The following is a 16,106-nucleotide window of genomic DNA, read 5'->3' as shown; positions in this document are numbered from 1 at the left end:
ACAAGCTCCTTAAGATATGAAGGTGCATCACCAATCAAGGCTTTGTAAGTGAGGAGAAGAATTTTAAATGTGATTCTTGATTTTACAGGGAGCCAGTGCAGAGCAGCTAATACAGGAGTAATGTGATCTATTTTCTTAGTTTTCTTAGCTGCAGCATTCTGGATCAACTGGAGGGATTTAAGAGACTTATTATAGCAGCCTAATAAGGAGTTGCAGTAATCTAGTCTGGAAGTAACAAACGCGTGAACCAGCTTTTCTGCATCTTTTTGAGACTAGATGTGCCTGATTTTGGAAATGTTACGTAGATGAAAAAATGCAATCCTTGAGATTTGCTTAACGTGGGAGTTAAAGGACAAGTCTCGGTCAAAGATAACGCCGACATTCTTTACAGTGGTGTTGGATGCCAGGGAAATGCCATCTACAGAAACCACATCACCAGATAATTGATCTCTGAGGTGTTCAGGGCCCAGTAAAATAACTTCAGTTTTGTCTGAGTTTAACATCAGGAAGTTGCAGGTCATCCATGTTTTTATGTCTTTAAGACATTCTTGAATTTTAGCGAGCTGGTTGGTCTCCTCTGGTTTGATCGATAGATATAATTGAGTATCGTCTGCATAGCAATGAAAGTTTATGCAGTGTTTCCTGATAATATTGCCCAAAGGAAGCATATATAAAAAGGTAAATAAAATTGGTTCAAGCACAGAACCTTGTGGAACTCCGTGATTAACGTTGGTGGTCATTGAGGATTCAATATTTACAAATACAAATTGAGATTGATCTGATAATTAGGATTTAAACCAACTTAGTGCGGTACCTGAAATGCCAATCGACTGATCCAGTCTCTGTAATAGGATGTCATGATCAATGGTGTCGAACGCAGCACTAAGGTCTAATAATACCAGTACGAAGAAGAGTCCTTTATCTGATGCAATTAGGAGGTCATTTGTAATTTTCACCAGTGCTGTGGTGTTTTCCTAAATCCTGACAAACTCCTCAAATAAACTATTCTGATGTAGAAAGTCACCCAACTGATTTGCGACTACTTTCTCAAGGATCTTAGAGAGGAAGGGAAGGTTAGAGATGGGTCTGTAGTTAGCCAACACCTCTGGATTAAGAGTGGGCTTTTTCAGGAGAGGTTTAATTACAGCTACTTTGAAGGAATGTGGTACATGGCCTGTTAGCAAAGACACATTAACAATATCCAACAGAGAGGTGCCAATTAAAGGCAACACGTCTTTAAGCAGCCTCGTTGGGATGGGGTCTAAGAGACAGGTAGACGGTTTAGAAGTAGAAACCGTTGAGGAAAATTGGTCTAGGTTGATGGGAGAAATACATCCAAATATACACCAGGGCATACAGCCGTTTCCAAGGCCAATCCTCTTGATGACAGATCAGCAGTAGTTGAGGGCAAGAGAGCATCAATCTTGCCTCTAATAGTTAAAATCTTTTCATTGAAGAAGTTCATGAAGTCATTACTACTGAGGTCTATAGGAATACACGGCTCCACAGAGCTGTGACTCTCTGTCAGCCTGGCTACAGTGCTAAAGAGAACCCTGGGGTTGTTCTTATTGTTCTCTATTACTGATGAGTAATAGGCTGCTCTGGCATTACGGAGAGCCGTTTTATATGTTTTAAGGCTGTCTCGCCAAACTAAGCGTGATTCTTCCAGATTGGTGGAACGCCATATGCTTTCGTGAAGTTTGCTTTAGTTCGCGGGACTGAGGGTTATACCAGGGAGCAAACCTCCTTTGCCTCACTGTCTTTTTCTTCAGTGGGGCTATCGAGTCTAGTGTCATTCTCAGTGAGTCTGTAGCACTATCGACAATATGATCAATCTGGGACGGACTAAAGTTAGCACAGGAGTCCTCCGTCACATTGAGACGTGGTATTGAATCAAATGCAGAAGGAATCGCTTCTTTAAATTTAGCTACAGCACTGTCAGTTAGACATCTGGTGTAGAAACTTTTGACTAACGGTGTACACTCTGGGAGTATAAACTCAAAAGTTATGAGGTAATGGTCTGACAGAAGAGGGTTCTGTGGGAAGACCTCCAAATGCTCAATGCCATATGCACAAACAAGGTGGAGGGTGTGGCCAAAGCAGTGAGTGGGTTTCTGTACTCTCTGACAGTGTTATGTGCAGCTGCAGGTAACTGGACCCAAACGCCGTCAACACTTGAAAAGGCAACTTTATTGCTCGGACGGACGGACGGACGGACGGACGGACGATCGATCTTCAATGATCTACACAAGACGAACCGACAAAGGGGAATGACACGAACAGGACTTAAATACAGAGGGCTGGTGCAGGTGATTGGACACAGGAGGAAACAATCAGGGACAGGAAGTGCAGAGAAACAGAGGACACGAGAGAAAAGGACTTCAAAATAAAACAGGAAACACGACACTACAGATCCTGACAGACAGAAGCCAATCGAGTCCAACAATGAGATAAATGCAGCACTAAGGCAATCATTATCAACATCCACATGAATATTAAAATATCCTACAATAATAACCTTATCACTTTTAAGGACTAAACTTAATAAAAACTCTGAAAATTCTGATATAAATTCTGAATACGGACCTGGTGGCCGGTACAGTATAACAAATAGGATTGGCTGTAATGTTTTCCAGGTTGGATGTGAAAGACTAAGAACAAGGCTTTCAAATGAGTTGTAGTTTAATTTAGGTTTAGGATTCATTAATAGGCTTGAGTCAAAGATGGCTGCTACTCCACCTCCTCGGCCGGTGCCTCGAGGAATGTGAGTATTAATATGACTTGGAGGAGTTGATTCATTTAGGCTGACATATTCTTCATGCCTCAGCCAGGTTTCAGTAAGACATAATAAATTAATGTGATTGTCTGATATTAAATCATTTACTAATACAGCTTTAGATGACAGAGATCTAATATTTAGTCCACATTTAATTATCCTGTTGTGTTGCACTGTTGCAGTAGTGATGTTAACCTGTACGAGGTTATTTTGTATGACTCCTCTTCTGGTGACTTTTGATTTAATTAATTTAAGTGGCCGTGGGACAGACACAGTCTCTATAGAGTTAAGGTTAAGGGTGGGTAACTGCTCGAATGGAAGTGCAGAGAAGGGTGGAAGACTACAACTCTGCTTCTGCTTCCTGATCTGAACTCTGGGTCATGGATTAAGTCTCTTAATTAACTTGGCCATGTTCGTAGAAATGAGACGCGCTCCATCCCAAGTGGGATGAATGCCGTCTCGACTCATCAGATCAGGCTTTCCCCAGAAAGTCTGCCAGTTATCTATGTAGCCCACATTGTTTGCTGGGCACCACCTGGACAACCAGCGGTTGAATGACGACATGCGGCTATACATGTCATCATTGATCAGATTGGGGAGAGGGCCAAAGAAAACTACGGTGTCCGACATTGTCTTGGCATAAGTACACACCGATTCCACATTAATTTTAGTGACCTCCGACCGCCGCAGTCGGGAGTCATTACCGCTGGCGTGTATTATAATCTTACTGTAACTACGCTCATCTTTAGCCAGCAGTTTTAAACAAGATTCAATGTCGCCCGCTCTGGCCCCCGGGATGCATATGACTTTGGTCCCTGGCTTCACGTTTCTGACTATGGAGCTACCTATAACCAGAGTGGGTTTCTCAGCGGGTGCGTCACTGAGTGGGGAAAACTGGTTCGAAACGCGAAGAGGTTGGCGGTGCTCAGTGGGCTTTTGTTTAGACTTAAAACCCCTTCGAACAGTCACCCAGCCATCCGGCTGCTCGGGGGCTGCCGGGGGACAGCTAACAGAGGCTAATGCTAGAGGCTCTTCGCCGGCTATGGGGGGAGGCGGGCTAACTAGCGTAACTGTCTGAGCTTCGATGGTGCGGAGCCGTGCATCTAACCCACTTAGAACTGCCTCCATATACAGCTATACATGAGACACTGAGCAAGAGGGAGGGGGAGAGGAAGACATTGCGAGCTGCTAAGCTGGCAACCGGAAGTGATGCAATGCGCTTACCGGAAGAGAGAGAGCGATGCGGAACCTCAGGTTCCTGAACACTTATCAAGTTGAGCTAGCCAATCAGATGAAAAACCCTCATTGTTTTACCAACTAGGAAGATAGCATTACAGTCTAAGGAGAAGACATTACTGTCTAAAACTTGTCATTTTATTTTTTTAGTAGGTGCTCCTATGATAATTTTGAATGTTCAGGCATTGACTGGCACCATGCATGATTATTTTTGGAAGGATTGGATCAGCTAAAGCAACAGTCTATAACAGGGGTGGGCAAACTTTTGGGCTCAGGGTCCACATTGACTTTTGAAATCTGACAAACGGGCCGGGCCAGTATCAGATGGATGGAGAGCAGGGGCGTTTGTAGGATTCCAAGCAAGGGGGGGCTAAGCCCCAAGGAGAGTGTCACCCTGGTGAATGTGTGTGCGCATAGCGCGCAGCAAATTTTTCTTGGGTCCCCTGATATCCATTGTTTCTGACAGTTCATAGATTGGTTCAATCAGAAATAGTGTGATTTTGCTCTGTAGTTTTGCTTGTATTCAGTATATGATAACACAAGAAACAGAATTTCAGGGTCATAGTGATATTTTATGCTCATTTGGACACTATCACTGAGATAAAGATGAACTAGTTCGGTGTCAAATATACCATTCAATGGAAATCAATTCAATAACTAAAATGTAAAGAAACCGTTTCAGTGGAACAGTGTTGTTGGTCCAGCGCGTTGCAGTCCCGTGGGTTTGATGTGCGTTGTTATGCCGAGGAAAAATGTTACAACTCTAACGTGGACGTGAGCAGCGAGCAGCAGCCTGGATACGCAGCAGATAGCACGGCATGCAGCGCGGTGACGCTTCTCCGTTCCCTACTTGAATTTCCTGAAGCACGATGACGGCAACAGACCAGCATCGATGTTTCTTAATGCTCATTTATTGCTCATCTCTTGCTCATCTCTTTCAGGCTGTTTGTGCAGCAGAAAGCGTGACGGCGCTCTTTAACCTGCCGTGTTCTGCTGCAGGAGCGTGCACACGCAGCCCCGAGGGTACAAAGCGTTACAGCGGTCTTTACTATAATTTATAATTCATAATACTCGGCGAGCCGGATCAAAACGCCCAACGGGCCGGATTGGCTCGCGGGCCGTAGTTTGCCCACCCTTGGTCTATAACATAACAAAACACAGAAAGTGGGCGTTTATTGGGGTCCACATAACGACAATTGAAATATGGTGAAAAGTCACTTTTTTTCTAACTAATCATCTTTAAGGCCTTCAGATCATTCTGGAAAGAAGATTGAAGTCGATTGGATAATTTTTGTGGGAGAATTTCACCTTAAATGTATAACGGCGAAAAATGACAAAAACAAGTACAAATTTCCAAATACGGCCAAATTCTGCGAATTATTGTAGCACCCCCTAGTGTTCAAATCTCACAAGATGTTTTTTTGCATGTTACAGGATGCAATGTGCACATATCCTGCAAGCTTTGAGTGATTAGTCCCCATAGTGTTAAAGTTATGAGCATTGAAAAACAAGACATGGGGTAGTCCCCATAGTGTTAAAGTTATGAGCATTGAAAAACAAGACACGCCCCTAATGAGACAATGAGATATCAAAAAACAGTTGACATATTCTAGGTCATCTGTCTTCAATTATCTGATTGATATTGTTAGGTTGTAGTGGATTTTATATATATTTGCACATGTAGATAAAAGAAGTTTATGTTTGAAATTAATACATAAAGAAAGATATGATAATTAATTTGGGATATTATGAGGAATATTCTGGAGGAATGTATTATGAAACATAAGAGAGGATCACTGTTTTATTATTCTGTTTTAATGACAAATGTAATGATTAACTGTATGATGCATGAGAATGAATGAATGTTTTATTGTTTAGACAATAGTTTAAATGGATGCCAATTGAAACCTAATGTGTTGCTTTTATTCTGAAGGCAGGATAATAGGGGGAACTTCCTGTCCTTGACCAGAAGAGTGAGCTTTGACCCCGCTAATTTATCAATTGGCTTAGCGAACAGAACGGCGGCATCCTTTGAACTGACCAATGGAACTAACCTTTAGGTGTGAATTCATTTGCATGACCATACTAACGACCAAGCATTTGTTCTGGGGACATGGTTCTACTGGTCTGGAGACTCGAGACAGCCCCGGTCTGTGGCTCCCTGGCAGCTGCACTCCGTCTGTGGAGAGATCCTCCTTTCTGGCCCCACGATCGTGAACGCTACATGAGTATTATCTTTGCCATTAAATATTGTTAAACTTTAACTCGAATCCTGAATTTCCTGCGGCCACGGGACCCGGAGCTTTGAACACGAATCTTACAATATACATTTTTGTATGATTCGGACCCAGCGTCTTAGGACAAATGGCCAATTATGTGTTTTTCACCAAATTCAAAATGGCGAAATAATCTTAAGTAGGCGGAGCTTAGGGGTCTGAGGCTTTTTTGTAGAGCAGGTGGAGATGGATATGAGGGGCGTCGCCAGTCAAAATTTGAGGGGGCGCTAGAGAGAAATTTTTTAAAACCCAAATTTGACATCTATATCAGATAGCTATTTTCACCAAGCCTCACAAGCTTGTCAAATTTGGTGAGTTTGAGCATGGCAAGTACCCCACAAATCAGAATAATAAAAACGAGAGCAAATACAATAGGGTCCTCTCGGACTGACTTTGTCAGCCGCTCGGACCCTAATAATATTAGAGGTTGTGTCCTGTGCTTTTGCCCTGTGTGTTCATAAACAGCCTATAACCAATACTACGTACAATAACGTCATCCTAAATAGCTATGATAGCTGGTTGTTTGAGATGTTAATAAATCCACTAAACAGGCATTAAAGCACACAGCCAATGGATGTATTTTAAGATAATATAAGTGATGAATTATATCTGATATATACATTATAACAGCTGCATATAGCTAGTAGAAAACCGTTGGAACTTGATTGGGCTATTAGTGAATAATAAAAAAATGTGGGACATCATGGCATATGTGGGTGAATAAAAAGTTTGTCCTGAAAAGTTGAAAAAAAACTATCCGCTTTGATGCTTCTATAAACATTCATGACCACAGACTCATTGGCGTTTTCAGTTGAAAATGGTGGTGATGGTGGCAGTAGAACCCAACAATGTGCAAGTTCACCCTTCACTAGAGCTAGCTCAAAGTTCAGTTCACTACCATTTTTTTTAAATATACATTTCATATTTAATCTAATATTGTAATCCCTAATGTTGAAGGGGGGGCCTGAGATTCAAAAATGTCATTGCCAACAACTGCTTTATTGTAATAGTTGCATATGAAAAAGATGAACTTGAAACTAGTCTCACACACAATCACATAAAAACCAAGCACATGCATGTGACATGACCGCATAGAACAGTCTGAGCAGAAGGACAGCATCCTTACAAGGGATCATTTTTGCTCTGTGCATGCTCACAAATGCGGTCCTGTGAGCAGATGGAGTATTATATATAGTCTACTTGTTTACTAAATTACATAATTGTTATCATACAATAAAAACTATTTTTTTGTTAAAGGCCCAGTGTGAGAAATCAGTATGATAATATTTTTTGTATTTCTCCGGAATTTAAACCCACTAACCAATCATTGTACCAGTGTACTTAAAAAAAGGGTATGGATTTTCAAAAATATAAACACCCTAACCCTAAAAGCAACGGAGGATTCATCGCCACTAGACAGAGCCTGCACTGTTTTCCACAAGAGATGACCATTCTACTATATGTGGAATAAACCTGCGGTTACCTGAACCTGACCAGCTCCCGAAGATTCATTTAGCCAGTAGACGTCTCACAGGTCACAAATACATGCAGAAATGCATACGTACATACACAATTTCTTAACTAATGTTGAGTTAAAACAACTAAGTTAAACAAAAGGGCTGCTCAGAATAAACAAAACTAAAGTTAGGTTGGCTTGTCAATAATATTTCCTTCTGTTATGTATTTATTTTATTGACAGGTCATTAATTTGTTTGCCCTATGAGTCAGTCAGTCTCCCCAACTTATGAAAATAATGAGCTCCCTGGTTGAGGAGGTGCCAGAATGCAGACAGTGGTAATGAGTTCCCAGTTCTTGGAGGTGTGAGAAGTCTGACATCTGCCTGTATCCCCAACAGGCCGTCATTCACACTTCTAATTGGTGTTTATGTTAATAATAATTACTCTAGACACAAAGTAACTTTTTATTGTAATATGATATTTTCAATAAGTAAGATAGAACTTTAGAGATTGTAAGAAACGTAGTGGCATGATGCCACATTGTGGAGCAACACTTGGCCTTTTCTTTGTGTGGCATCATGTTCTCTCCACATTTGATTGTACTCTTTCTGAAAAATAAAGAGTGGGGCCAATTAAAGGCAACACGTCTTTAAGCAGCCTCGTTGGGATGGGGTCTAAGAGACAGGTAGACGGTTTAGAAGTAGAAACCGTTGAGGAAAATTGGTCTAGGTTGATGGGAGAAAAGACACCAAATATACACCAGGGCATACAGCCGTTTCCAAGGCCAATCCTCTTGATGACAGATCGGCAGTAGTTGAGGGCAAGAGATCATCAATCTTGCCTCTAATAGTTAAAATCTTTTCATTGAAGAAGTTCATGAAGTCATTACTACTGAGGTCTATAGGAATACACGGCTCCACAGAGCTGTGACTCTCTGTCAGCCTCGCTACAGTGCTAAAGTGAACCCTGGGGTTGTTCTTATTTTTCTCTATTACTGATGAGTAATAGGCTGCTCTGGCATTACGGAGAGCCTTTTTATATGTTTTAAGATTATCTCGCCAAACTAAGCGTGATTCTTCCAGATTGGTGGAACGCCATATACTTTCGAGCTTTCGTGAAGTTTGCTTTAGGTCGCGGGTCTGAGGGTTCTACCAGGGAGCAAACCTCCTTTGCCTCACTGTCTTTTTCTTCAGTGGGGCTATCGAGTCTAGTGTCATTCTCAGTGAGCCTGTAGCACTATCGACAATATGATCAATCTGGGACGGACTAAAGTTAGCACAGGAGTCCTCCGTCACATTGAGACGTGGTATTGAATCAAATGCAGAAGGAATCGCTTCTATAAATTTAGCTACAGCACTGTCAGTTAGACATCTGGTGTAGAAACTTTTGACTAACGGTGTACACTCCGGGAGTATAAACTCAAAAGTTATGAGGTAATGGTCTGACAGAAGAGGGTTCTGTGGGAAGACCTCCAAATGCTCAATGTCAATGCCACATGCAAGAACAAGGTGGAGGGTGTGGCCAAAGCAGTGAGTGGGTTTCTGTACTCTGACAGAAGCCAATCGAGTCCAACAATGAGATAAATGCAGCACTAAGGCAATCATTATCAATATCCACATGAATATTAAAATCTCCTACAATAATAACCTTATCAGTTTTAGGGACTAAACTTGATAAAAACTCTGAAATTCAGAATATGGACCTGGTGGTCGGTACAGTATAACAAATAGGATTGGCTGTAATGTTTTTCAGGTTGGATGTGAAAGACTAAGAACAAGGCTTTCAAATGAGTTGTAGTTTAATTTAGGTTTAGGATTCATTAATAGGCTTGAGTCAAACATGGCTGCTACTCCACCTCCTCGGCCGGTGCCTCGAGGAATGTGAGTATTAATATGACTTGGAGGAGTTGATTCATTTAGGCTGACATATTCTTCATGACTCAGCCAGGTTTCAGTAAGACATAATAAATCATTTACTAATACAGCTTTAGATGACAGAGATCTAATATTTAGGAGTCCACATTTAATTATCTTCTTTTGTTGCACTATGGCAGTAGTGATGTTAACCTGTATGAGGTTATTTAGTATGACTCCTCTTCTGGTTACTTTTGATTTAATTAATTTAAGTGGCCGTGGGACAGACACAGTCTCTATAGAGTTAAGGTTAAGAGTGGGTAACTGCTCCAATGGAAGTGCAGAGAAGGGTGGAAGACTACAACTCTGCTTCTGCTTCCTGATCTGAACTCTGGGTCATGGATTAAGTCCGTTAATCAACTTGGCCATGTTCGCAGAAATGAGACGCGCTCCATCCCAAGTGGGATGAATGCCGTCTCGGCTCATCAGATCAGGCTTTCCCCAGAAAGTCTGCCAGTTATCTATGTAGCCCACGTTGTTTGCTGGGCACCATCTGGACAACCAGCGGTTGAATGACGACATGCGGCTATACATGTCATCATTGATCAGATTGGGGAGAGGGCCAGAGAAAACTACGGTGTCCGACATTGTCTTGGCATAAGTACACACCGATTCCACATTAATTTTAGTGACCTCCGACCGCCGCAGTCGGGAGTCATTACCGCTGGCGTGTTTTATAATCTTACTGTAACTACGCTCATCTTTAGCCAGCAGTTTTAAACAAGGTTTGCTCTGGCCCCCGGGATGCATATGACTTTGGTCCCTGGCTTCCCTATCTTCACGTTTCTGACTATGGAGCTACCTATAACCAGAGTGGGTTTCTCAGCGGGTGCGTCGCTGAGTGGGGAAAACTGGTTTGAAACGTGAAGAGGTTGGCGGTGCTCAGTGGGATTCTGTTTAGACTTAAAACTCTTTCGAACAGTTACCCAGCCATCCGGCTGCTCGGGGGCTGCCGGGGGACAGCTAACAGAGGCTAATGCTAAAGGCTCCGTGCCGGCTATGGGGGGTGGCGAGCTAACTAGCGTAACAAGCAGTTGTTGGCTCTCTTCTATAAATAACGTACAAACTTCCACAACCCTTTTCCTGCCATTGGCTATTTATATACGGATGTGTGCATGCATGAGACCGGACGACGTGGTGACGTCATAAAGTTCGCTGCTGTTCCAATTGCAGAAAGACCATCCTGCGTCCTCCCGTCCGATCTCCCAAGTCCAAACTCCAAAAGTAGTCTACTTTTGGAGTTTGGACTTGGTCTACTCAGCGTTCTTTGTATTGAGAAACGGCCAATGTGTAGGTTACTTGTGACCGACAGAACTGGCATTTGTCTATTGACAACTTTAGCCCAGCCTCTTGAAGTCGGTCTATCATCTTGAATAGTCTTTGTTCGTGTTCATCCAGGGTTTTCTTGAAGACGGTCAGATCGTCCAGGTACACTATGACCTCAGGCAGGTGCATGTCCTCGACCACCTTCTTCATAAGTCTTTGGAAAGTCGCCGGGGCTCTGGTGATCATCTGAGGCATCCTCTCAAACTGATAAAATCCTAGTGGACATATGAAAGCAGTTTCTTTATCCTCCTCTGCCATCAGGATCTGGTAGTAACCACTGCACAAGTCCAACAGTGAAAACCACTTGCTTCCAATCAGACAGTCCAGTGCATCATCAATGCGTGGCACAGTGTACTGATCAGGGATGGTTCTTCAATTCAGCTTTTGATAGTCCACACACAAGTGCAGTTTCCTGGACTTTTGTGCCAGGACAATGGGCGAAGCATAAGGGCTTCTAGATTCCTTTATTAGCCCTGCTGCCAGAAGTCCTTGAACGTGGCGGTTGTCTAGGTCAGTGAGCAATATGCAGCGAGACCTTTCCCTGAATGGGGTATCATATTTCAGCCTTTTACAATGTTCCACTCTTGGCTAAGCCAACATCCCATTCGGCAGTTGAGAAAACGTTGGACTTCTCAGAGACTTTCTGTCTTATTCTGACTTCATACTTGGTGGTAATGGGGGAATCTCCAAAATCAAACGGGGACTCATCAATCTTTGGGGCCGTCTCGGATTTTGGACTTGGTATCTTTGTCACCATATCTGCTACATGTAGGTGGGCAATGACTGTACCTTGAGGGATGGTGTGGCTTTTCTTGTCTCATTCCACAACAACACAAGGAACTTGTTTTTGTCCATCATTTTTGAGAATTAGACAGTGAGCTGCACAAACACACTTTGAGGGAGAGCAGGTGAGGAAGCACGTTCTGTGATGATAATAATAATAATACTATCTGCCAAATGGGGTTTTGCGTTAACATGGCTGACGAGCCAGGGCCGGACCACTTCACCTCAGCTACCGGGCTTTCATCCGGTTTGGATTCCGGAGGCATGGTGACAGGTAAAGGTTGGGCTCGGGTACACATACTCTCACGGATCAGAGGTTGCCTGCGACTTCCTCGTTGATGTAAAAGGTCTGATCTTGCGGACATTGGTGGCAACCAGAATAGGAATGTTGTCTGAACAACGAGGATCTGGGCACACTAAGGCAAGAACAGGGACTGACGTGGTGTTGCTAGGGGACTTTTCTGGAAGCTCTAAATCAACTTGGATGTAGCCTCCTATAGGGATAGCTGCTCTCTGATTCACTAAGGGTACACGGGCTAAGTGTTTGGCATACCAGCTGTCAAAGATTGTTGTCACTTGTGATCCACTATCCAGAAGAGAAGTACATGGTTTTCCATCAACGTTTGCCCAGGCGATGGAGGGTGGCCCTATGAGTCCTTCTGGTAGATGGCTAGTCTGTACTTTTACAGCACTCCTCCTCACATTGGCGTTATGGGGGTTTGTTCCAGTGGTAGCAGCATTTCTTTCTCTACGGCTTATTCTCAGTTGTTGCTGAGCACGGTTTAATTTCTGTATAACTTTTTGGTAGTTTTCTGGAGCCCGACATTTTGTGGCAAAATGCCCCTCCTCACCACAACGGTAGCAAGAATTCACTTGAGTGTATACACATATTGGCTTGGATAAGCAATATTACTGGGAGACCCCTGGCTCCTGGCCGGACCCCTTCGTCTGCAGGCTGGGAGAGAGATTCATAGCTGTTAAATCTCCTTGCAGGGTTTGTCACAAATTATTAAATCGAATTGTTCATAACAAGTGTGTCACTCATCAGGCCAGAACGGGATAACTCACATAGGGGGATAAGAAAGTAAGAAAGACCGTATAGGGGTAACCGTCCGACGGGACACTGGGCATCAGTAGCATTTAAACTGGCCATTATAGCTCTGAGAGCCACTAGCCAGTCAGGACGGTTCCCCATGGACCCGTGCTCTCCCCATTATGCGGATGTCAGTGCGCGTTGAAGCGCTGCGTCTGCGTGCCGCCAATGAGTTCAGACAGTTTATGCGCAGAGACACTTCTGCTTGAGCACGTTCCCATATTCAACCAAAAGCCTCTAAAAATGAAGTGACAAAACTAACTAGATTTTTACAGGATTGTTTTAACAACATGATTTCCGATCAGTGTATTTTGTAAACATGATATATATAGGCTTTTGTTGCGCCTGTGGTGGCGGATTTTTTGGGATTCTTTTAAGCTCCCGGACTAAAAGTGGAAGCTGGTTCCATAAAAGAGGAGCTTGATAACTGAAGGCTCTGGCTCCCATCCTACTTTTTAGGACTCTAGGAACGCTCTTGGTATAGTCCCATCCCTTGGCCTACTTTGCCTTGAGACACTACCAGAAGTTATTACCTCCAACAGGTCACTGGGGGCACACAAACTCACCCGCCATGTTAAGGGGACACATACAGCTTATGAGAGGTTATGCACTCATGCGCCATAGTGATTGTTTTGTCAACACTTTTTTCAAGTGATATGGTCGTGGTTCATAGTTATCATTTATTCTGTAATTAATTTACAAATGTTGTAATATTGCCATATCACAGCTGTTAATGACTTCAACAAAAAATCATTTTTCCTGAAAGTATAAAATACTCCGTTTTGCCAAAGCACTGTTTTGCGTATATTTTTAAAAGACCCACTGATTGGATGGCTCAGTGTGTCATATTTGTAGGTGACGGCTATGCTGTCTTTTGTTATAAGGACAGAGATGTGTCCCACCCCAGAACAAACCTGTGTATCTCTGTAGACGTTTTGGCATAGATCTTTGTTAATGATGTCTCTTGGCTTTTCTCAAGAGCAATACTGTTTTTTAGGCTCAAATGTCTCATGTGTTAGAGCACAGTTCAGTGTGGCCACCAAAGTTTCGCTCTATTTGTTGTTTTCTTTAGGAATGCTTGTAACCATTTTAGGGAACTCTGTTGTCATAGTGTCAATAGGTCATTTCAAACAGTTGCACAATCCTACCAATGTGCTCATTTTATCTCTTGCTCTTGCGGACCTTCTTGTGGGTGTTATTGTGATGCCCTTCAGCGCCATCCGGACCATTCATGGCTGCTGGTTCTATGGGGATGAAATCTGTCTGCTGCACTCTAGTTTTGATATGTTTCTCACCACTGTCTCTATTTTCCACCTAATTTGCATTGCTATAGACAGGCAGCAAGCAATATGTAATCCTCTGCATTATTCTATGAATTTCACAATGTCAGTGGCCTGGATTATGGTATGTACTTGTTGGGCAGTGGCTGCTGTCTACTCTTATGGACTGCTTTACTCAAAGGCCAACATAGCAGGGATAGAAGATTATATGGCATCAATACATTGCCTTGGTAGCTGTAACCTTGTCTTTAACCCCCTTTGGGGACTCTTGGACAATGTATTCTGCTTTTTCTTTCCTTGTACTTTGATGGTTTGTCTTTACACAAAAATATTTATTGTGGCTAAAGAGCATGTAAGACAAATTGAAGATATGAGCAAAAGTTCAAATAACGGAGGAAGAGGTGGGTTGATTAAACAGTCTGAGCATAAAGCTGCAAAGACTCTGGGTATTGTGCTTGGTGCATTCATCTTTTGTTGGATGCCCTTTTTTATCAATTCTATAATTGACGCAAACACTGGCTTCAGTACATCTGCTTCTGTCTTTGAAGCATTTGTTTGGTTGGGTTACTTTAATTCAACATTAAACCCAATTATTTATGCATTATTTTATCCTTGGTTTAAGAAATGCTTATTTCTCATTGTCAATCTGAAAATATTCAACCCTCAATCTTCAACCATAAAGGTGCATATTTGGACACACGTATGATAGTACTATTGAGTATTTGTATGGATATCCTTTTTCATTTTAAGCAAAACCTTGAAGATTGATATTTTGTGAATGTTTAACTTTGTTTTCCTAATAATGATCTCTATAGCAGTAGAGTGCTGTCCTTTTTGCTTGAGGTATGTTTTTGGACAGTTTTTTGATTTTGGGTGCAGTTGAACTGTCAAAGGATTAACCACATTTAAACTATTTAATTTCTTTTAGCATTTTTATTAGATTGTTATTGTTGTTAATATAACAATTGAGACAATTACAATTTAGTGAAGTTATTGACTAATCATAATTTACCACCATATAATAAATAATTTTATAGACATGGTTTTTGGTGCCTGAAATATATCAACATTTATTACCTAAAGGATTGCATTTTTTTTCATAAAATGATTACAAGGGGAATTATTTTTGAATAACTGCTTTCATTTCATAAATTATTTGGCAGGATAATAAAATAAAACAATGATATCAAAGAGAAGTTGCCTATGTATTTTTATATATATCCTGCCATCATAAAGTTTGCATATGAGTTGAGAATAAAACATTTGATTACATGAAATGGAATTTTAAAAAGTGGTTAAAAATAGTGTGCAGATCTTGATCTTAGGTAATGATAGATTTAATTAAATAATAATTTTAAGAGTCCCATATCTTATGGTAGTTTGTTCCCCTTCTGTGCCACATTATTTTCATCTTGTTTCCATCTTTATATGTAATGCTTTGATAAAACAGCAGATCATTGCTAACCATCTCAGAGGCCGGTAGATATTTTTTAACACAAGATCAGAAAGATGTTGGTCCTAAAATTTGTGTAATTTATAAATAATGAGGTTAAAAAAAATGTTCTTGCAGACTGAACTCACCAGTGATATGTTCACCATGTATAACCTTTAGTAAATTGTATATTATATATAAATAGTAATATAAAAATTACAAACTCATTTAGTTCCATAATTGTAAAGAAAGCAAGGACAGTAAGCGACAACTCAAAGCTCTTTAACACTACATGTCGTCATTCAGCCATTCACACACTGACGGCCGGCTACATCGTAGGCACAGCCACTGGAGAAACACGGGGTTCATTTGTGATGTGGGGTGATACACAATAAACTGAATTGAATTGTCTTGACCAAGGACACATTGACATGGGCTAGTGGAGAGGGGGATCAAACCACCGATCCTCTGATTGAAGGACGACTCTTATATCACTGAGCCAGGTGCTTAGTATCACATTCATTTATTTTTGAA

The 16,106-nt window shown here is 41.7% G+C and overlaps 1 protein-coding gene across 1 annotated transcript; it reads left to right on the top strand.

Annotated features, from left to right (window-relative positions):
• The first annotated feature begins 11,959 nt into the window (after window positions 1-11,959).
• Window positions 11,960-14,846, top strand: LOC117727933 (trace amine-associated receptor 13c-like). Its single transcript, XM_034528482.1, has 2 exons — window positions 11,960-12,041; window positions 13,840-14,846. Exons 1-2 carry the CDS (start codon window positions 11,960-11,962, stop codon window positions 14,844-14,846), a joined length of 1,089 nt encoding a protein of 362 aa, XP_034384373.1.
• The last annotated feature ends 1,260 nt before the right edge of the window (window positions 14,847-16,106 follow it).

This window comes from Cyclopterus lumpus, chromosome 25 (assembly GCF_009769545.1).
Source record: "Cyclopterus lumpus isolate fCycLum1 chromosome 25, fCycLum1.pri, whole genome shotgun sequence".
Classification (NCBI taxonomy): Eukaryota; Metazoa; Chordata; class Actinopteri; order Perciformes; family Cyclopteridae; genus Cyclopterus; species Cyclopterus lumpus.
The sequence above is the reverse complement of the archived record's forward strand: the minus strand, read 5'-3'. Positions and strand labels throughout refer to the sequence as shown.

What these genes read in the sequence shown, in the direction of transcription:
- LOC117727933 (XM_034528482.1), top strand. Translation starts at nt 11,960, where the DNA reads ATGGCTGACGAGCCAGGGCCGGACCACTTCACCTCAGCTACCGGGCTT. An exon ending in TTCCGGAGGCATGGTGACAG is followed by an intron (nt 12,042 to 13,839) that starts GTAAAGGTTGGG and finishes GCTTTTCTCAAG; the next exon opens with AGCAATACTGTTTTTTAGGC.